Raw genomic sequence first — 24464 nt, 5'->3', positions numbered from 1 at the left:
GTAGTGTACCCCAATATTTTAATGAATCATTTTTTTTTTCTCATGTCATCTGGTTAGACAGGGGTCTTCCGTTATAAACAGATGCCTTACGGTATGTTAAGCTCTAAAACATTTAGTTAGGACTGTGATACTATAAATATACACAAAAGTGGTATTCAACTCTATCTGTCATTACCTGAGAACATTTAACAACCACCAGATATAACTATGTGTGTATAATAATGTTTTCTCCAGTCAATATCAACTGCCATTATTGAGTCGTACAATAACTTGTGTATACCATCAGATCCTATATCTAATACAGAACACAATGTGAACAATATTATAAACGCCTCATACTACCGATCTATACTGAACACCGATTTCTACTTACATGGGCGACACGACGGTTGCAAGATCGAGAGTAGGATTCGCATACATTTCTGGAGCATCAGGCTTTGTTGTTTTGGTACGGTTCGACTTTCTCAGTCTTTTGTGTTTCTATGTTATGTTTTGTCAGCTGCTGTATGATTTCATTTTGTTTTTCGTTTTTTGCCATTTTTTTTCGTAAAATTTTCGATTAATGAGTTTGAATGTCTCGTTATGTTACGTAACTCCCAATTCAATCCGTATAGTACATTTACTTTTGATAAGGATCTGCTGTACCTTAAACTGAAAACTACTGTCATATTATCATATTGTTTTATCTCATTTGTTTTTTCGCTTTAGGTGTAATACCACCATTGATTTTTCCCTATTAGTCTTTGTTAAATTGGCACTTTTAACAAAATTGTACAGTATTTACCTTTATTTCAACCAAAGAAATACTTTGCATGTATAAAGTTTAATCCTTTCCAGTGCTACAGTGAAAATTTCACACTACATTTCATTGCATATAAGAAAGTAACCATCACCGGAAGTAAACAACCCAAATTTTCACTGTTATTTACTGGTTACCTGCTTTGGTAACTATGTAACCTTAACGTTCCAGAATATTTTATAAGACCATCAAATAAAAAAAAGAATGATGCTTTCAGACACCCAACATACATGTTTATGACTCAGAAAAAATGTAAGTGCATTGAAATGCAGGGTTATTTTTCTACAACTGTTAAATTCAAGGGAATATTTTTAATACTTTCGTATACAACCGTATGTGACGTACCATGATTTGGTGGTATTACACCTAAAGAACACCTAAATGTCAAATAAACTTAATGTAATTATTTTCCCTCCAATTGCAAGTTATTTCAAGCAAAACTGTCAAGTTTTGTCTCAGTTAGAGCTATAGTTTCAGAGAAAATCACTATAATATGAGGCCATATCCTACGGCAATTTCAGTCTAATTTCTTCGAAAAATCCTAATTTCAGTTTATCATTATAAAATGCAGTGTTGACTAATATCTGATCATATACTCATGATCTATGCATTCAAACAATCAAATAAAATACAAAAGACAACTTTAAGATGATAAACAATTGTATTGCGCGTTTTAGAGTTCATTTGAAGGTCTGTTTTGGTCTGTTTTGGTTCATTTTTCCTTCTTCCTTCTTTTTTCATCAAAACTTGATATCTTTTGTCTAAAAAATAACACAAATGTGATTATTTTCCCCAAAAAATGAAATAAATGTAATGTTAAATCAATGATTAAAGTGTTTTAGCTGTAAGAACTGTCTCTATAAATATTAACATTCTACACGGAAGTTTCTATAGCCCTTATGTGTAACTTGAATTTTTTTTGCCTGTTCCCCTAGTGTGACAAATAACGGTTCCCTTTCAGTCAATCATTTATTGTTACTGGTATAAAAGTCTTTTTATTTACTCAAAACAGTAGATTTCTAATAGATTTACACAAAAAGTCCACTTCCTTGTATTATACATTACAAAATGGGGAGAAAGAGTAATAACAAAATACCTCAAAATGTTTTTAAAAAGGGTTATGTCCCTTGGAATGCTGGTAAAAAAATAATTGGTAAGCATTATAAAGTTTAAGTATGTGAGACTGGATTTTGATGTGTATAAATCCAGGACAAATAAGTGTTTAGATGATTTATTGTCAGTGCAAAATGCAGACGGCACAATGGCAAATTGTAAACTTTTGCGGCCAAAACAAAAAACAAACATGACATTAGTTGATACATACTTTAATGCTGAAGTGTCATCTGCAGACCAATTCACATCTAAGATTTTTCAACAGAATGCTCTTCAGAAAATGGTTAACACTGAAATTAAAATTCACATGTTGTATAAACAAAGCTGAAAGGGTGATTTAAAAATTGACACAGTAAACTGAATACAGCTTCATCTGTCCACCCATTTGACTTAGCAAACAGCCGTAAACCCCCATTTCAAGGCAATTTTACCTCAAACGTGCTTTCTGTGTCTCAATCCATTCTGAATAGTCCATGTTTACAATGTATGAACTGGTTTAGTAATAATTTTTAACTAGAGGCTCTCAAGATCATATTAAACAATGACACAGATAAATAAAATTCATGACAAAATTGTGTTTTGGTGACCATGATGTGTTTGTAGATCTTACTTTACTGGACATTCTTCTTGCTACAATTATCTCTATCTATAATGAACTTGGCCAAGTAATTACAGTGGAAAATATATTCTAAAAATTTACAAAAATTTATGAAAATGGTTAAAAAATGACTATAAAGGGCAATAACTCCTTAAGGGGTAAACTGACAATTGTGGTTATGTTGACTTATTTGTAACTCTTATTTGGCTGAACATTATTGCTGTTTACAGTTTATCTCTATCTATTATAATATTCAAGAAAATAATCAAAAAATGCAAAATTTCCTTAAAATTACTAATTCTGGGGCAGCAACCCAACAACAGGTTGTCTGTTTTGTCTGAAAATTTCAGGGCAGATAGATGTTGACCTGTTAAACAATTTATCCCTGTTAGATTTGCTCTAAATGCTTTGGTTTCAGAGATATAAGCCAAAATCTACATTTTGCCCCTATGTACTATTTTTAGCCATGGCCGCCATCTTAATTGGTTGGGAGGGTCACGCCACACATTTTTAAAACTAGATACCCAAATGATGATTTTGGCCAAGTTTGGTTAAATTTGGCCTAGTAGTTTCAGAGGAGAAGATTTTTTAAAAGAATACTAAAATTTTAGAAAAATTGTTAAAAATTGACTATAAAGGGCAATAACTCCTTATTAGGTTAACTGACAATATTGGTCATTAGACTTATTTGTAGATCTTACTTTACTGAACATTATTGCTGTTTATAGTTTATCTCTATCTATAATAATATTCAAGATAATAAGCAAAAACTGCAAAATTTCCTTAAAATTACTAATTCAGGGGCAGCAACCAACAACGGGTTGTCTGATTTGTCTGAAAATTTCAGGGCAGATAGATCTTGACCTAATAGATTAATTTACCTCATGTCAGATTTGCTCTAAATGCTTTGGTTTTAGAGTTATAAGTAAAAATCTACATTTTACCCCTATGTTCTATTTTTAGCCATGGCTGCCATCTTGGTTGGTTGGCAGGGTCACGCTACACATTTTTTAAACTATATACCCCAATTATGAAGTTTGGATTAATTTGGCCCAGTAGTTTCAGAGGAGAAAATTTTTCTAAAAGATTACTAAAATTTAAGAAAAATGGTTAAAAATTGACTATAAAGGGCAATAACTCCTAAAGGGGTCAACTGACCATTTCGGTCATGTTGATTTATTTGTAAGTCTTACTTTGGTGAACATTATTGCTGTTTACAGTTTATCTCTATCTATAATAATGTTCAAGATAATAACCAAAAACAGTAAAATTTCCTTAAAATTTCCAATTTAGGGGCAACAACCCAACAACGGGTTGTCCGATTCATCTGAAAATTTTAGAGCAGATAGATCTTGACCTGATTAACAATTTTATCCCTGTCAGATTTGTTCTAAATGCTTTGGTTTTTGAGTTATAAGCCAAAAACTACATTTTACCCCTATGTTCTATTTTTAGCCATGGCGGCCATCTTGGTTGGTTGGGCGGATCATCGCACTTATTTTTTAAACTAGATACCCCAATGATGATTGTGGCCAAGTTTTGTTTAATTTAGCCCAGTAGTTTCAGAGGAGAAGATTTTTGTAAAAGTTAACGACGACGGACGACGGACGACGACGACGACGGACGCCGGACGCAAAGTGATGGGAAAAGCTCACTTGGCCCTTCGAGCCAGGTGAGCTAAAAATGAATGTACAATAAGGTCACGTGTGCACATATAGTTTCCCTAAATAGGTGTAATACCACCATGGATTTTTCCCTATTAGTCTTTGTTAAATTGGCACTTTTAACAAAATTGTACAGTATTTACCTTTATTTCAACCAAAGAAATACTTTGCATGTATAAAGTTTAATCCTTTCCAGTGCTACAGTGAAAATTTCACACTACATTTCATTGCATATAAGAAAGTAACCATCACCGGAAGTAAACAACCCAAATTTTACACTGTTATTTACTGGTTACCTGCTTTGGTAACTATGTAACCTTAACGTTCCAGAATATTTTATAAGACCTTCAAATAAAAAAAGAATTATGCTTTCAGACACCCAACATACATGTTTATGACTCAGAAAAATGTAAATGCATTGAAATGCAGGGTTATTTTTCTACAACTGTTAAATTCAAGGGAATATTTTTTTAAGGCCTACCTTTGTATACAACCGTATGTGACGTACCATGATTAGGTGGTATTACACCTTTAACTAATTGTAAAGGATTGAGATATCTTATTGTTTGTCTGTTTGTTCTTTTCATTTTTAGCAATGGCGTTGTCAGTTTATTTTCGATTTATGAGTTGGACTGTAATTCTGGTATCTTTCGTCCCACTTTTATATTCTTTCTATTGGTATTTATAAGGGTTTAAACTGCCAAATTCATTGCTACTAGTTAATATTTTTTGCGACCGAGGAAATGCACTGCTTTATGTTTTCATTATACGACAAGACAATCGCAAACGTCAAACTTTCCCCTCCAAGTGCAAAGTTTTTGACTTCTGTTGGTTGCTTTTATTTTTACCGAGTACCAGAATGTCTAACTATATATAAGGTAACCTTTCAAATAATTATATAATCCGGAATCAAACGTCGGTAATATGAAAAAAGTCTATTGACTTTAATTATTGTATTTGATTTTAATATTAGACTTTTTACCAAATTCCAAATGCTCAACAGGAAAACATTCATAAACATTTTGTGTAAGTGCATAACAGCAGAATGAAAGGTTTGAGCAGTTATAGCAAATTTCAGGACTAAACGTAGCCTAGTTTCAACCTAGTTAACTGTTGATGGTTATATAACTAAGATATAAAAAGAAAGACGTAGCGCGTGCAAAAGTAATATGGTATTTGTTTATGTCTGCTTTATTGCTATAAAAAGAAAAGAAAAAAAAGAAGTACTTAGCCGAATCTGTATACGAAATTGTCAAAAGTGACTTTCCCGTATAAAGTAGGGGAAACGGTTTACAGATGCATTCTAAATACTGATTTCGTATACATCATGTACATAGCTCTTTTTTATCCTTATTCGGTTTTAATCCATCCGGTTTTCCAATAATTATCTTTGAACGTTCCTGATAGAATAAAATTGTAAAATTATAATTTAATTTTACTAGCACTGATTCCTGTCTATCTTATTTCTATATGGTATCATTAGCGTAGTAGCTGATACTGCGGTACTGGCATAATTCATAAAAAAAAAAACATTTTTTTCTCGATGGAAGTAAATCCAGAATTGCGTTCTAGATGCATATAATTGATACACTGTTATTTACTTTTTAGCTAATGCTGGAATTCGAAAATATTATTGGATATTTCAAAGATCGATGATTTGCTATAAAAACGACATTCCTTTTTATTTTCATTTTACCAAAGACACTCCCCCTACCCCTGCCTCCAACCTCCTTTCAATCTGAGTCTCATCTGATGTGTTCACAGATATTGATGTTTGAGACTGTCCTGCTAAATAAGAACAAAGTTTAACAAAAATACCCAAAAAAAGCTTCACCTTGGGTGAAAGAAAAAGATATGATTTTTTTTTAATATCTCTTTCGTCTCAAACGATATATTATTCTTACTTTGCATTTTGTATATGACCTTGGTCTGCCTATAACTGTGCTCTGCACACATGTTGGTTCTTCGTCACCAGAAAAACCGGCTCTGATCGTACCCGAACCGTTGCCAATAACAACGGCTGAAATATCATCATAATCAGACATTCTGAAAATAAATTTTAACTTTTAATATATGCAGTGTTGTATTTTTACATGTTTTCTTCAACATTTAACCATTTCTTATTCGCAAAAAGGGCTCCATCATTATTAACTGATGTAATTCTATCTAAAACTAAAGAAATATGGTATATATAAATGCCAATAAGACGATTTGCGATCAAATACAAAAGCAATCGGATGTAAAAAAAAAAAACTTTACTGTACGGCATCCAAGATTTTGCATCACTGTCGAGTAACAACAATTGAATTGAAGTTGATTTTTAATGTTTTAATGGCACTTTTAAGCACCGAAGTTTATTTCGTGGCGGTCAGTTTTTTTGGTGGGTGAAACCGGAGTGCCCGCGGAAATCCAACGCCTTCGAACTGACAATATTAGTATCTTAAGATGGGACCTCATTTTTGACGGACTAGTGATAACAATTGAAGAACTTCTTAGACCATGTGGCCTATAAGGCTCCTTTAAATATTTTAGTTTTAAGATTGTATGATTTTGAATACTAGGAACTAAAAAGTAAATAACAAAAATACCGAACTCCGAGGAAAATTCAAAACGGAAAGTCCCTAGTCAAACACATTAATCCAATGGCAAAATCATAAGCACCAACACATCACACGAATGGATAATAAATGTCATAGATTGTTTTGAATTTTACACTTATAAGGGTAACAAAATAAGGAAAAACAATGTAAATTCAATGCGTCCGAGTCTTTTTTCTAGTTACAATACCAATTTTCTAAAGTCCGACAACCTAGAAAGATTATCAATTTTTATCGTTTTGTTCTTCAACTTTTTACTTGTCTGGCTTTATACCTATATATAGATCTGAGCATCACTGATGAGTCTTATGAAGACAAAACGCGTGTCTGATGTATTAAATTATAATCCTGGTACATTTGATTAACTATTTACACCACTGAGTCTATGCCACTGCTGGTGGACGTTTTGTCCCCGAGTGTATCACCAGTCTAGTGGTCAACACTTCGGTGTTGACATTGATATCAAGTATATGTCCATTTTAGTAATTTCCTGTTGATAATTTTTTTTAATTTTCGTAAAACTAAGGATTTTCTTATCCCAGGAATAGATTACCTTAGCCGTATTTGGAATAACTTTTTTGGAATTTTGGTTCCTCAATGCTCTTCAACTTTGTACGTGTTTGGCTTTATAACTCTTTAGATCTGAGCGTCACTGGTGAGTCATATGAAGAAGAATCGCGCGTATTAAATTATAATCCTGGTATCTTTGATAACTATTTATTGTAAATTAAATTCTATTAATCTAAGTACAATACCACAATGCAATTAAAACAATTTCCAAAACTTAATATTTAACAAAGGTTTCAATATTTTATAGTTATGAACAAAAGGACCAAGTGATATATGTTTTGGTTTAAACACTCCTGAAGAGGAATTATTTTGATACGATATATTTTCATGTATTCATTTCAAATATTGCTTCTTAGTATTTGTTTAATAATTTAACTTTTATAATACTCATTTGCTAAGTTTATTACTTTATGAATATTTTCTTATTTATCATGTTTATTTTCTATATGTTTCTGTAAATTAGCTTCTTAATGATGTGAAGTAAATCTTACTTGTTTCTATATTCACTAGACCATATCATTATATTGATGATGTGTTTATCATAGAGTATATTCATTTATTAACCATTTAAGTACATTATTGCCATGCAAACATGACTGTTTATTGAAAATTACATAGTTTCTGTAATGGCCCTGTTTTTCTGTAATGGCCCTGTTTTTTTCTGTAATGGCCCTGTTTTTCTGTTATGGCCCTGTAGTGATGCCCAGTTTGTCTGTATTAAGCCCAATTAGGGTTTTTAATAAAATTAATAAAATTAAGTTGTAAAGAGTATAATACCTTTTTGTATTTTATTTAATTTAGTAAACGGCAACCAACATTAAAGAACCATATAAAGGGATCACTGTTCATCCTGTTTTTCAACACATAACTTCTTTCAACTTTTAATATCTTGGATATTTGGTATATCTAAAGATTTATGATGGTGAACAAGATTTGTATACAAATCCTTGTGGTGAAGTATAATTTATTTTTTTCAAACTAAACTGTCATTAAAAGAGTAAAAGAGTACATCAAGTTTGCAGCAACACTTACACTTTTGTTCAGTTGGTTAATAAATGTATTAAGAAATAGGTGTTTTTATAATGGCCCTGTTATATGTCCTCGGTCAGTAATTATGGCCTCAGATATCTGTAATGGCCCTCGGTGTTGCCTCGAGCCATTACAGACTTCCTCGACCATTATTACAGACCTTGGACATATAACAGGACCATTATAAAAACACCAATTAATGAATACTATAATATTACATATTATATATACATGATATAGTAATACGTTCATGTTGGGGAGCGTGGTATTACAACTATATTTTTCCTTTGTATTGTTCGTTTATAATGATACTTACATAGTTTGTGTACTTTCAACCATTTGCTGCAGTTCTTTACAGAAAGTATAAATATCAAACAAATATCCACTTCTGACTACATAGTTATGTGTGTTCTAAAAATAAATGACCTACACAACTGTAAACAAGGGAATTAATCCTAAACACACTGACAATTTCCCGCGAAACGTCGATAGAAATTACTACTTCAGAAATAAAAAGACATAACAAATGTACATTAGTACGAACAAACAAAATGAATTCGAAAGACAAAGACAAATCATTCGGATAGTTTTAAATTATAACATGTATAAATTACATAGGAGAACACAGTTTGATAAAAGTTATAATCACCGCTTTAATTTTTATCAAGCTGTCAATTGTTTTATTTTAAAGTTGTGGCTGCCATTTAGGTCCACAATATTTAAAAAATAAACAATCATTTAAATATTTGCATGGGGTTGGTATTGGTTCGACCCACATTTGAATAAACCAAAGAGATCATAAAGTGTTTTTTTTCTTTTTCGTATATAAAGTATGCATGGTATATGCGGGGAAATTAGAAAAACGTCGGTTTGATGAATTGGATAAGAAAATGGAGTTTTAATAATGATTCCGGTTATAACACAAAGCTGACTGCTATATCCACAATTTTTTTAATTTTTACCTTTTATATCTGACTTGCTCACACATTGATGTCAATAAACCTGTACCAAGTCAGGAATAGTTGTTTTGTACTCGTTAGATATGTTTGACCTTTTCATTTTTCTATTTTATAAATAACTTTCCGTTCTGAATTTCCATGGAGTTCTGTTTTTTGTTATTTCACTGTTTACACATTTTATAACCTTATCTTCTCTTCCATTTGCTAACAATGTTCACTAGTACTTTGATGTGACTATCTGCTTATAGTTTTGTTGTACTATGATTACTGTAGCGGCACATCTTCACCATGCAATCAAGATTATTGGCTGGTTAATATTATGTGTTTTATTTTCACGGCAAATGGTTACGTAGAGGAATGGAGAGGTTTAAAAATAACTGGCTTGAAACCAGCATTGTATAATTGATTGTTTATGTAACAAGGCATGTTATCTGACCTTGTCTTCGTATGTGCGACTGTTAATTTTCGGAAAAGGCAGTATTGTTGGTTTATATATATATATAAATATAAATGCCTAGTACTACATTATATATTAAATTATTCCTTCTATTGCTTGGGTACCGTATTATATGTCTTTAACAAATGCTTCTTAAATACTTATTTATCAACGCAATCCAAAATTTAATGTTAATTTTTTTTATTAAATATGAATGTACAAAATAAGTATTCAGTATGTTTCAGTTATCAATTTCATAAACTATAGATGCATCAAAATTGTGTCTTTTTAGTATCCAGTCTCTTTATTTTCTGTAGCATAAAATCTGAAAAAGAAAATTAGAACTGTCATTTCCGTTTTCAATCAACATGTACAATTGAATGAGTAGAACTGTTAAAAGTTATTCAAGAACAACAAAACATCTTATCATAGTCCGGATTATTATAATTTGTTGGTTTGTTTTTATGGGGGCGGGGGCGGTCACCGAAACATGTGATCATTCTTTTCCGATATTATAACTTTATGAGAAAACGGTCCAGTCCGATCTCTACGACGGATATGTTTTATTAGGTTTATGCTTGGATTTTTCCTTGTATTTAAGCCAGACAATTGTGTTTTAGTTAGAATTTTACTGATCAATGCAATTACGTATTAAATCTGAAATTCAGACCGTTAAAACGTAACACAAAGATTGTTAAGGGAGCTACCATTTGATTTTTATGGGGGGGGGGGGGGGGGGGGGCTAGGATGAAATTTGAAAAAAATAGGCAGGACAGGAGTTTTGAGTAAAAAAAAAAAGGCAGGATGAGACACTTGCATAAAAAAGAAGTCAGGATGACAATTTATGTAAAAAAAAGTCAGGATAAACTAAAAAAAAAAAAAAGATGTGATTTTGTACAGGTTATAACATGAACAAAAAATTTGTACATGTTATAATTTGTACAATGCAAAAATACAAGTTATAACATGTACAAAGTACCTCATACAGGTAATAACATGTACAAAATATTGCTTAAAAATAATTTTAACCTGTACCAAATTTGAAAATAAAAATATGTTTCTATAATTACATTAATCTCATTAATATTTTCATCATTTTTTTGTTTTTGTCTATTTATGTTAGTTTGATACCTTTTAAATACAGTTAATAACAAGATAAATAGTTTTTATAATTACTTTATACTTTTAAAAAGGCTTTTGAAATACACACATAGTCAATAAATAGTATGCGGTATTCTCACCTGGTATTCAAACAGAACTAGACTTAGAAGCAATATTTGAAGCAAAATTGGTATTCAATAATACAGATAGTGAAGAAACTTTTACCGAGACAGTCTTGGAACTTAATCATGTTAATACCGACACTGAATTTGAAACTGACAAAACAATGTCAAAGATGGATAGTATTACTGACACAAACACTGAAACTGTTGTTGAATTGAATGGTCATGCTTCAGCAGACAAGAATAAACAAACCATTGGGTTAGAAACAAAACAATGGTAATTAGATTAAGTGATGTTAACATGGCTAATGAAGAAAGTTTCAGCATGACATCTACTGATTTACTTCCTCGTAACAAGGCGCTTTCTGGTGGTGATATTTCTGCTAATAATTCTTTAGTTATGATTACTTTTAGTTGATTTCCAGTACATGGTCCCTACGGTTCCTCTTCACAAGACTCTTTTTTCTATTATATATCAATATCGTTTTATTTTAAACATGTATATATATTTCTGAATAACTGCAGATTTTTATTTTCGAATATGTTTGTATGTCATGTATGTTTAGGATCTTGAATACCAAAGATAACATAAATAAACAAAAACAAGTAGTGAGTTATTTGTATAGATCGCAGGGTTAGGCAAAGCCACGTGCACCCTTGTAAGGCATTGTCTATAAATGTCATTCAAGATACTGTAAATTTTAGTTTATATATATAAGGATAACACGCATGGAAGAACAAAATCATCGAAATGTTTATGAATTCATATACAAAGACTCATCGATGCGTGTCTATGAAGACACTAAATTATGATCGTGTACAGTGAGTTAGTATATCGATGCTGCATGCTTTAAACTATGGTCCCTTGTCCCTTGTTTATGATTATCTGTTTTCGTTTTGTATTCATTTTTTTTTTTTTAAATTATGTTGCAAAAGTTTATTTATTTACCAAAGATTGTCTATTGACGTCTTGTTGATTCTTGTATTCCTACTTTCTCTTGCTGGATCGGAGGGAGAATGATTTTGCAATTCCTTCTATCAAATGGTTCCGATGATTGATAACAATACAGTATTCCATATGGTACTAATCGAGCCTCAGTTGCATTATAAATTATTATGTGACTGTTACCCATCAACGGTTGTACATTTACATATGGAGGTGCCGTAAATTGGTGAACAGGAATAAAGTCCGCATGGTTGATGTCCCTGTACGGCAATCCACTCGGTACTATGTGACTGCTTGCTAAAAAATTACTCTCTTGTATGCAAAATTGACTGTTTCCTGAAAATAGAATGTAAGCTTTAATTACATATTTATACATCACAAATAACACAAACAAGTGGTGAAAAAAAATGTAGATTCTCGGTTTCAGTTTCATGATTCTAGCTTCTTTTTGTCAGCACACACAATAGTACTCTGTAAACAATCACTCGGATCATACAAAACATTGTTTAAAATTACATTACCAGCATGCTTGAGTTCTAGATTTTAAACATATTTATAACGTTTGCAGAACGTTTTTTTTTTTCATCAAAGATCGGAATTCCCATAGGAACCATTTGTGCTCCTTATCTGCTATCTTGTTGCCTTATTCTTATTAGGATGATTTGATACAGGACTTTTCATGTTACGCTATATAGATTAGGTCCTCCCACTGAATAATTCAAAGTAAGGTGACTATGATGAACATATAATTCTTGAAAAAAAGGATACATCGGATAGAGTTAAGTCGGCTTCACATCTTGACTAACGTCTAGAAATTGACAATGAGGGTCGGCTGAGAACAAAACTTCCCAATTGAGAACTCTCCATAATCAGTTAGCAACATTCATGCAATGCCTGCATATTGAGTATATATCTCCTAGTTGATACCATATTCTAGAACTTGCATTTTCTATCATGATTTATTATGTTAACAAAAAGTGGAAGCTACCAAAGAGGCTATTGACCTAAGAGTTCCAATTAGTATAGTTCAAATCAACACTTTGCATAATTTACGGACCCCATCGCGAGTTGGTTGGAGGTTCTGGAATTACACAGATGACGGCATAAGTTTTCCAGTTGCCGTAACAATACTCCTCGAGAGTGGCATACTAATTTAAACTTATCGCAATGTTTTAACTTACATGCATAACACGACAGGTGCTACAAGTGGAGCTTATCCCTTCCGGATCACCTGAAATCCCCCCCCTTTCCCATGTTTTTTGCGTGATCATGTTGTTCAGTCTTCAAATTGCTATGTTGTGGTTTGTGTACTGTTGCTTGTCTTTTCAATGTTTTTCGTATTTTGCCATGGCAGTGTCGCTTTGACTTAAGAATTTGATCACTTTGGTATCTTTCGTTTTTTTAAGCGGGTGGCTCAATGAAAAAGGAGTAAACGTTTTGGTCTTGCGTCTAGCATGTATAGCATGACTATGTACATACCATAAAAATGAAATTGTTGTCTAGATTTTTATGTGATATTTTTCTAGACAAGATATCAGCACTGGCGGATAAAGGATAAAACAGCGCTAGTGGAGGGACTTTTATAATATTAAGAAGTCCGGCGGAAACATAATTCTGAAATTGTACTTTACATTCTTAGTTTTTGGTCATAATGGAAGCTCGGATCGCTGGGCATTCCTTAGTCACAACCTGATCGAGTCGGTTTTCATGTTGAAAACAAACATTCTCTTTTTAAAAGTGGGTCTTTCAGCTACATTTACAGGGAAAAACATATCATATATATTTCATAATTCATAATGCAGTTACTTTTTTCTTTATCATAATCTTTTTCTCGAGATTAATGATTACATTCTTAAATGCAAAAGAATTATTATCTTCCCATTATATTTAATAATGAAAAAATGTTCAAAATAAAGAAATTATTAATTATATATAGTGCCTTACCTTCCATTAATAATTGTTATCCTTTTTAACAGAACTCCTAAGTGATGTTCAACTTTAAAACATCGAACAAATTAATAATCGGAAACTTTATTTGTGCTATGCGTACTGTTCGTCGGCTTCATGCTTGTTAGCGGACGACAGTTAAAAGGTGAACAACGATTTTATTAATAAAAGTCATTCACTGACCCCCTTACCCCCCTCTTAACTTAATTTGGGAAAAATTGATTGACCCATATGGATATATGTAAAAATCAATGTCGGATAAATAAATCCTGCAGAGTTCAACTATTTGAATAAAGTTTTTTATCTTACATTGATCTTTTGATGTCGTCCCTTAGACGACAGCAGTAATTATGATATCGTGTGATGAATAGTAAGGATTTCCCGTCGTGTATAATGTTTGTTAGGCGTTACAAATGTGAGTTGCATGTGTGTGCTGTTAAAAGCAGCTTAAGTACCATAATAAGAAATAATTATAATTATATTCAAAATTTGACATCAGCATCTAAATAAAAGTTTCAGTGGGCTCGTGATTCATAATTTCGGTGTCTTGAATGAAGTTCCTTCAGTAAACAGAGAAAATTTTACTATAAAAGTGATGACGTAAATTTTCAAAATTTGTACGTACGCTTAGAAACAGTACAAATAGCATTATACATATATGCATATATCTGGGAAAACTCCTAGTTAAGGCGATACTGTATGAAGCTATTTTATGAAGTATTGTAGCTTATACATGTACATTTGTAAGATGCCAAGGGTTCTTAATGGGAAATATTACGGACACCATCATTATATAAAGGACCAATCAGTGTTACTCGTGATATAGATGGTCACATATATGTTCCATTTACAAATACACTATTTCAAGCCCCCTTTCAACGTTTTTGCAAGTTAAGTGTTGCACACACTCTTTAATTTTCTGTCAGGTGTTTTGTGGAAGGTTGTTCAATTTGTCTGTCTTTTTCGGATTGTGTTTCTTTTTGGGCATGGAGTTGACTTCTTTCTTCAACTGGTTTTATAGTAAACAAATTATATACACAATCTGACTCGTAATAGTAATGTCTAGTCGGCATCTGCCGCAAATTAGCTGATATACCGACTTTCCGTAAGGGAAATAGTTTATAATATACGAAAGGCACATTATAATCGAGTAGAATTCCAAAATGGCATTTTTTTTTATAGTTAAAACATGTAATTAATTAAGTCGAAAAGGTACTCAATTGAAATTCGAATCCATACACACACTCTTGAAATCGAAAGTACGTGTAGCTAAACAAGGGGGTTAGTGGTGCGACTCCTTGAATGAAAATGATTATCTGTTTAACAAGACAAAATGCCGATTTCATGCCCACGCATTTGTCGTTTTATCTTACTCGCTTGCATTTTGTTATGACAATAAACAGATATAATATCATCTGATCATACGATATAAGGTTAATTTATATAGACAATAATAGTGCATTGACTTGACATATCAACGATATAAGGATGAGGCTTAGAAACGGGGAAATGCGAGGCTGTGCCGAGCATTTTCCCCGTTTCGGGCCGAATCCTTATATCGTTGATATGTCAAGTCAATGCACTATTATTGTCTTTATACTGCAATCTAAAAATACATTTTCAATTGTTGTTTATTGTGTTAATGTTATTTATTTGATTTAAATATTGGGGAAAATCCCCCTTTAAAAAGGCCTCATATCACACAGACGGAGAAATATAAAACACGATGAAATGTACATCATTACCGCAATCAATGATGAACGAATTCGTTGCAGACTAAAATATCAACAATAAACATAAAACATAATGATTTATAGGTTGCAAACAAAAAAATATTAATAATTGAAATATGTTTTCCCAAAAATTGCAAAAGAAACAAGTTTGAGTCGTTAAACGCATCGTTGTTTACATTGGAAACAAGAACAGGTTAAAGAGGTCGTATGAATAATTAAATATAATTTCGACAATTTCTATTTAAATATTCATGAGGAAAAGTGATATCAGGTCAGTGACTGTATATGGCATAGAAATATACAGTCAACGCATTTTGACTGCTCAAATAGAACGAGTGCAGTATAAAGGGGTTTAACATACGAACTCATTAAAGTGGTATAAATGAATACTGAACTTTAAATACTTTTATATCATTTAGTATGTTTATGAGAATAATACCATAACCTGTATTATATATGATACGTCACTTCATACATATGTTTTAATCAATGTATATCCAATGACGCAATAACAATTTCGTTTGCTGTGTTTACAACTAAACAGACTCAATTTGTTTTACGAAACAACTTAATAAAGAACCAAACGGTAAAAGCATAAAAAAAAAAAAAAAATAAATAAAAGTCATTGATATTTAAAGTTATAGACGAATAGATTTTTTTTTATATAAAACACTAATAAGCGTATGTGTTGAATGTTTTAAAAAGCATTCCACACAATTCAAAACCTGTAATTACTCATTAGATGAAGGAAAACTGTCAACCGCAACATCCAGATGCACATGTATTATAAGTTGGAAACTATCCCTCGTTACACAGTGACATATGTTGTTTTTCTTAACATGTTATGTTGAACTTTATGTCGCGTTTATCAAATGCGTCTATTTTACAAACCTTTGTTTTACCGCTTTGTTTTGTAAAATTGTGCCGATAGGGTTCCGATATTAAAAGCATGAAAAGATAAGAGAGAATATTATTTCCCGCTAAATTTTATATCTCGTAAACACCCATCCCTTAATGTGGTTCTGCTTTTGTTGTTCCTTGTTTGCTTAATGTCTTTCTTGTTTTGAAACTGAGTAGCGAAGATCCTTAAAGAAACCTCAAATTAAAAAAAAATGCATATGTTTTTATATAACTTAATGAATAGTTTTCATTATAAAACGTATGTACATATACTTTTTTCTAAAGAAAATTCTTTAATTTATTCATATTTAGAAGAAGTTTACTTTATTTTAATTGCTTCCTTCCAAGAAGCAATTCCCCCGACATATTCTCCGTATGCAATGTAACCTCAGTGTGACCCATCTCGTTAAAATCCGGTGATCGCAATACGCATGGATGTCCTTAAAATAAACTATTATCTAAATTTACATGTTAAACACGTGCTCAATTTCCATGCTTTTTTGTTGATATTTTGTTGTTTGTTGACAAACAGATGACAATCGTTAAACTTCGGCTTCAAAACACGTATTTTAATTACCTGCCATATTTTCACAACAACACTGACCGATTGAAAAAAAAATTGACGATTATACCAAATTTTTGCGAAAAATATGAAAAATTCGTGCATAGAAGACTAAGAGTATGATGTTTGAATGCATTGTTTCAAAAATTGGAAGAACATTATGTTTCACCGGTCACTCGTTTCTTATGACTTTAATATATAAACAAACTTAATCATGTTAATCTTACAAATGAATAAGCTGACTTTTAGAAATTATGTGTTGGTTACTATTCAAAGAGCTACTGCTAACAAACTATACCACTCTATAAGAATGAAACATTTGATGTGAAAACGCTTCCCATTTCAAAGCAAGTTCACACAAAGTTTAATACCAAATTTAAATGCAGCTCTCATGTATTGTTCTTCACATACATTTCAGTTCATAGTATGTTTTGGAGTTAAGTATTACGTCTATTTCCACTAAACTAGTACATATTTATTTTTTTATTTTATTCTTTTGGGGGGGGGGGCCGGCTCCATGTACGTGATTTTTTCGCTGTGTTGAAAATCCATTGATGGGGTTGGCATATTTCCAATTTCAATTTTCTTTTATATTTTATAAAACTATCAACATGACCTGAACATCCTGAATATAATAGCAAACAGGAAGCTGATGAGTGACGAACGCGAAAAGCATCACACCATAAAGTATGTGCACATGAAGCTTAATATTGGGGTAATTAATGTTAAAATCTAAATTAAATATTTACTCGAAAAAAAGTTATTCTAACGAAACAGGTTGCATGTGTCCAATATGTGCGAGGTAAAAAAATTGACAAAGCCAATTATAATTTATTTCGATTGACAGTCGCCAGACAGTGTAAAAATTTATTGGTAAATCAATAGACTGTTAAAAACCATAATTAAAACATTCCTATTTTTAAATACTTATCATAATTACAAGAATTCTCGTCGTATCAAGGCATGATGATTTTACAAAATATGAATATGCATTAGTTAATTCTTAAGGAAGTAGAATAGAAAGAATTGTGTTACTGAAACCGATATGTTTATGTTATAATAGCACTATATTTAAAAATAAGATTTTTTACACAGTTTTTAAAATGATTTTTCTGTGTATACTGTTAGTTTTATTAAAACACTAAGTCGAATAACAAGGTGAATTTGCTGCACAAAGTCAATAATTTTGTTGACTATCGAGGCACAAAGTGCTCTAAATATGTAAATGAAAAATAGGAAAAAGGTTCAAGTATATGAATCAAAATAATTTACTACAAAATAGTTTCCCCCGAAACAATATGTCATGATAATGTGTAATTACATTTTGTCCCAATCTATGTAAAAAAGATTTATAAGAGTCAGGATAGGGGATCCTTCATTTCTATAATCTCCAATGTTTTAGGTATTTTTTTCTCTATTCGTTATATATATGGCTTTATTCTTAAACAGGTATCTTAGCACCCCATTATTCTCTATTCTTATCTATTTGTCCTATTTTTTCTCTATTCTCTATTCCCCCTTTCTTTAGCACTTTTTACAGATTATTATATTTTCTGTAAACCCAATCATTTAATACCGTCATGAATAGTTATGTTTTCCTCATTGAAAAGGGTGTATACACAGTTAGATCATACTTATCTTCGTTCATACGAATTATATAATCATTTCAATCAATCAATTTAATGTATATAGGCAAACTAAATACAATTTCAAGACGTGAACATGTTAGGGTTCATCATAGCCAATGTTTGCTGCTAGTTTACTGCTAACGTTTGCCACAAGGCCTATTTTTCGGTAGGGGTTAAATGTCGAAATGCGTATCTGGTGTAATAACATTGATACCGTTTATTGTAATTATACATTCAAAACATAAGTTCTTGTAATATATTTCGATTTTTCTTTTATCTTTTTCTGTGTCAACAAATTTGGAGATTATGTTGATGTTTGTTTGTTTGTTTGTTTGTTGTTGTTTTGTTTTGTTTGTTTTTTTTTGGGGGGGGGGGGGGGAAGGGGCTTTTCAATACACAAAAACGATAACACGAATAAAAAAAAACATATTAGGCAGTGCCTGAGATCAGCCCACTATCTACACCCGACATATCCGAAAAGAAAAAACGTACAATTCAACATGAACAACAGATATTGACAGATATTGTCCTGACTTGGAAAAGGCTCCTAATTGGCTTTTCCGTTAGTTTGGTGTGTGTGTTTTCCAAAGCCTTTTGTTATACACTGACCGGGCTGTCTCCATAGGGAACACTATAGGCTATATATTCAAAGGTTGTGAGTTTGTATCTCGCTCGTGGTAGGTAACTGTTTGATTTTTACCTTACTTGAATAGGATCGCCAAGTTTCCTGCCAAACGTACATTTGTATGTGCTCCTCTCTTTGAACTCAAGCTTACTTCACAAATAAATACATGACGCCATGATATAGCCAAAAGTGCAGTAGTGGCATTTTTAACACCAACAATAAATAAATATATGCATACACCATTTTCGTTGGCATCTACAATGAGAAATATTACTGATACTCCTGTCGGATTTTAAAAGTTCAATGACAGATATTACGTCCATGGAGAGTTATTCAAGTGCAACACTTAACCTCTGGTCACATGAATATAGATATGAGTAGCGGACAGCCATAAATGAGGTCCTGGATGAGGATGAATTTATGTATGTATTCTCTTTTTAAAGGCATGTTCTCTACTCATTTCTTTAACATAAAATAAGAAGATGTGGTACGGTTGCTAATGAGATAAAATCCACCAGAGACAAAAGGCAGAGAATTCTACAACTTTTACCGATTATTCTCAATCCTTTATATCACAGATCCAAATATTCTCTATTCTATCCTTAGTAATGTCTTGCCGGATAATAATTTTTGATTGAAATAAGGCTCAAAAAGATGTATAGTTTGGTTTTAATCCTTTGAAAGGTTTATAATAAAATGGCAACAATTTAACTTCAAAGAAGGGAGGGGGTGTATGGTTTTTATTCCGAGCCAGAACATTTTTTGCGAACAATTTTAATAGTTTTTCGACGCTGTCTATCAACTTATTTTTTTTCTAAATTTTTCCCTTTAAGGGGGAAATCTCCATGCAAATTTTTTTTGTCATCTCTTTGACCAGAATTCATCAAATTATAGAGATAAGAATATTTTTTGTAGGAAAATACATTACGAACACCCCACCACCACCACCACCACACCACTTGAGTTAAATGGTCGTTTAATTCAGTTTCATTGAAGTCTGGAGCTGACAAGTCAGTTAACTGCTAGTAGTCTGTTGTTATTTATGTATAATTGTCATTTTGTTTATTTTCTTTTGTTACATCTTCTGACATCAGAGTTGGATTTCTCTCGAACTGAATTTAACTGTGCGTGTTGTTATGCGTTTACTTTTTGTTACATTGGCTAGAGGTATAGGGGGAGGGTTGAGATCTCATAAACATGTTCAACCCCGCCGCATTTTTGCACCTGTCCCAAGTCAGGAGCCTCTGGCCTTTGTAAGTCTTGTATAATTTTTGATTTTAGTTTCTTGTGTATAATTTGGAGTTCAGTATGGCGTTCATTATCACTGATTTAGTATATGTATTTATTTAGGAGCCAGCTGAAGGACGCCTCCGCGTGCGGGAATTTCTCGCTGAATTGAAGACCTATTGTTGACCTTCTGCTGTTGTCTGTTCTATGGTCGGGTTGTTGTCTCTTTGGCACATTCCCCATTTCCATTCTCAATTTTATGTTCCCTAACCAATGATCTAATATCTGAATACTGTGTGGATATAATAATGGAAACCTATGGATTAACCTGGCTACGAGACAGATATATAACAAAAAACACACACAAGAAGACATCATCATGATCATATATACAAGTTGATATAAAGTATTTAATAGACAAGAGAAGAGAAAAAAAAAAGATTCAATATTACATTAAATTTTTTGCTAGTTTAATGACAATAAAAATAACGGGTTTAATTTTCTCATTTTTTTTAAATGACTGTTGTCCATTTGTTGATTGTTTTGTTCATTGTTGAAGGTATTACCCATAATGCTTTATATTCAGAACCAGTCAGTTCCGATTATTTTGATTGTCCATTCGTCAATCTCTCCTATGCACGATTGTTGGTCCATATTCTTCGTATTCCTGTTTTGTTATCCAGTACGATTGAAATGTGGATAAAGATCCTAAAATAGATCCACCAATCCACACTGAGGATTTACGTTCTGGGTAAGCTATCACTTTCACTTTCGTTGTTTTTGGAACAAACGATTCTATTCCTTTCCTAATTCTCTCAGGAAAACCTGATTATTAAATTAAGAAAAACACCAACATTTATTAAGTATTACATGTTCTTAAAGGAATATATATATATATATCTGCATGGACATTTGTGGGAGTGTGCTCCAGTTTGGACCGAGACCACAATTATTTCGTAGTGCATTTCTTTTAGAACATAAATGAAAATTAAACAAGAATGTGTCCAAAGTACACGGATGCCCCACTCGCATTATCATTTTCCATGTTCAGTGGACCGTGAAATTGGGTAAAAAACCTAATTTGGCCTTTAAAGTAAAAAGATCAGCCAATAGGGAATATGTGTACTAAGTTTCAAGTTGCTTGGACTTCAGCTTCATCAAAAACTACCTGGACCAAAAACTTTAACCTGAAATGGGACGAACGGACGGACGGACGAACGAACGGACAGACGAACGAACAGACGAACGTATAGACGGACGTACATACCAGAAAACACAATGCCCCTCTACTATTGTAGGTGGGGCAGGAAGGACGCAGAGACCAGAAAACATAATGCCCCTCTACTATCGTAGGTGGGGCATAAAAAATCCCACCGGCGCTTTCTCAATGAAATTTTTACAGTGTGTTGTACTACTTTTGGGACAGATTATATCAAAATTATAGAAAACGTCATCGGCTCTAACTCAAAATATGGACATTTTCATGTTTAGGGCTTCTTGAAGTCTTTTGAAGGCTTCCGAAGTGCTAATTTTTAACTCTGATCAGCTGGACCAAATCACTACTTTCCTTTAAAATTCTGGACCCAAATTTTTTTACAGTGTAATTTCACCCCCTACTTGCAATTTGATGCATTAAACATGGAGAAATAAATTTGGAAGGGGTATAAAAATTAATGGCAAGTAACCCACTGTCAACACTAGGGACTATATTAAAATCAAGGACAACGAAAATCAAGGACAACGAAAATCAAGGGACGACAATTGTGGTCTCAGACCGTTTGTTAACTTCAAGGCGTTATTTTCCTTTATATTAAATAACAAATTCAATATATTTCAATTCATGAATTACAACATGTACTAGTCATATCATTGTTTGTCAGGGATCGCATGTTTTATACTGTCTTTTTGTTGATGCGCAGAATTTTCATTAATTACTTTGTTAGTTATTCAAGTTTCTTTACAATTTTCCCCTATAAGTTTGTATATTTTAATATACAAGATGGCCTAAAGAATCACTTGTTGACAATACAAAAACAAATGACTCATTTTCAATTGATTGAAGCAATGTTCTTTTCTACTTTTTTCCTGGCATTATTTGAGTGTAAAAGATATCACTAAGTAATGGGGAAAAAATAAATACTTAGTGTTTAAAAATACCGTTGATAGGTCATTATCTGATAATATATCGCAAATTATCTACGAGTGTGCTTGTAATTCGCATTACCTGGGTTGCGTTCAATATCGTAGCGGCTACGTAATACTACGTAGATTTATGACTATTGAACGAGTAGCTAGCTTATAGTTTCTACATAGATATTGATATCAGACCCTGTTTTGATTTGTAAGCTTAAGGAGGTGTTTTTTTTTTCGGTTGTTTTTTTATAAACATTCATCGTTGATTGACAGATGACCTATGCTAGATTATATCTTATCAGATATCGATTATAAAAATAAGGTCAACAATAGTTTACAAATGTTCGAATCCCGTAAATCCATAAAGAACATACGGGTTAAAAGAGTTGTCTCATTGGCAATCATACCACATCTTCTTATATCTCTATATACATATAAACTTTAAACAAGAGTGCACACGCTGAAATGTCTCGCCTTCTATACTAATCATTGATATTATGTTGATAGTTCTAAGTATAAAGCTTTAATACAACTGTCACATAAACTTAACATTAACCAAGATAACTTAACAAAGACCAATGAACCTTGAAAATGAGGTCAAGGTCAGATGAACCATGCCAGGCAGACATGTACAGCTAACAATGCTTCTATACAACATATATAGTTGACCTATTACTTATAGTTTAAGAAAAATAGACCAAAACACAAAAACTTAACACTGTGCAATGAACCGTGAAAATGAGGTCACGGTCAAATAAAACCTGCGCGACTGACATAAAGATCATAAAATATTTCCATACACCAAATATAGATGACCTATGGCATATAGTATTAGATAAAAAGACCAAAACTCAAAAACTTAACTTTGACCACTGAACCATGAAAATGAGGTCAAGGTCACATGACATCTGCCCGCTAGATAGGTGCACCTTACAATCATTCCATACAACAAATATAGTAGACCTATTGCATATAGTATGAGAAAAACAGACCAAAACACAAAAATTAACTATAACCACTGAACCATGAAAATGAGGTCAAGGTCAGATGACACCTGCCAGTTGGACATGTACACCTTACAGTCCTTCCATACACCGAATATACTAGCCCTATTGCGTGTAGTATCTGAGATATGGACTTGACCACCAAAACTTAACCTTGTTCACTGATCCATGAAATGAGGTCGAGGTCAAGTGAAAACTGTCTGACAGACATGAGGACCTTTCAAGGTACGCACATATCAAATATAGTTATCCTATTACTTATAATAAGAGAGAATTCAACATTACAAAAAATCTGAACTTTTTCTCAAGTGGTCACTGAACCATGAAAATGAGGTCAAGGACATTGGACATGTGACTGAAGGAAACTTCGTAACATGAGGCATCTATATACAAAGTATGAAGCATCCAGGTCTTCCACCTTCTAAAATATAAAGCTTTTAAGAAGTTAGCTAACACCGCCGCCGCCGCCGGATCACTATCCCTATGTCGAGCTTTCTGCAACAAAAGTTGCAGGCTCGACAAAAATTGAGGGAATCACGTGAACTCAAATACGATATCGTCTGCGTCGAAAGGGTGTGTGTCTCCAGCTATGCATCATTCAACTGCCATGTTAATCTACACTGAGTCAAAATGTTTCAATGAGGAATAATACACAACCTGCAGATTTAAAGATAGACATCTTTGCTTTACATATAAAGATCTGGAACCCCGAAAAACAGCTAGTGAGTTGAGAAATCGTATCTCAATAATACTATACGGAGACCTAGTTTT

The 24464-nt window shown here is 32.5% G+C and overlaps 1 protein-coding gene and 1 long non-coding RNA gene across 4 annotated transcripts in view; both read right to left on the bottom strand.

Moving 5' to 3' along the window:
* Window positions 1-1464: 1464 nt before the first annotated feature.
* On the bottom strand, window positions 1465-5268 carry LOC139486458 (uncharacterized). Its single transcript, XR_011655582.1, has 3 exons — window positions 4318-5268; window positions 2124-2202; window positions 1465-1560 (listed from the first exon to the last, which is right to left on the bottom strand). It is a non-coding gene; the product is annotated as an uncharacterized lncRNA (long non-coding RNA).
* A 4715-nt stretch (window positions 5269-9983) lies between these two features.
* LOC139486451 (actin, muscle-like) overlaps window positions 9984-24464 on the bottom strand; it is a 58832-nt gene continuing 44351 nt past the window's right edge. For 2 of the 3 annotated variants that reach the window (XM_071271335.1, XM_071271336.1), the window contains one exon: window positions 20947-21381. In XM_071271335.1, the coding sequence (XP_071127436.1) occupies window positions 21179-21381 (203 nt within the window). In that variant the 3' untranslated portion in view covers window positions 20947-21178. Of the gene's footprint in view, window positions 10091-11937; window positions 12271-20946; window positions 21382-24464 lie in introns of those variants that run through there. The other variant, XM_071271334.1, reaches the window with a different exon arrangement.

This window comes from Mytilus edulis, chromosome 8 (assembly GCF_963676685.1).
Source record: "Mytilus edulis chromosome 8, xbMytEdul2.2, whole genome shotgun sequence".
Classification (NCBI taxonomy): domain Eukaryota; kingdom Metazoa; phylum Mollusca; class Bivalvia; order Mytilida; family Mytilidae; genus Mytilus; species Mytilus edulis.
This window is presented reverse-complemented; position numbering and strand designations above follow the sequence as displayed.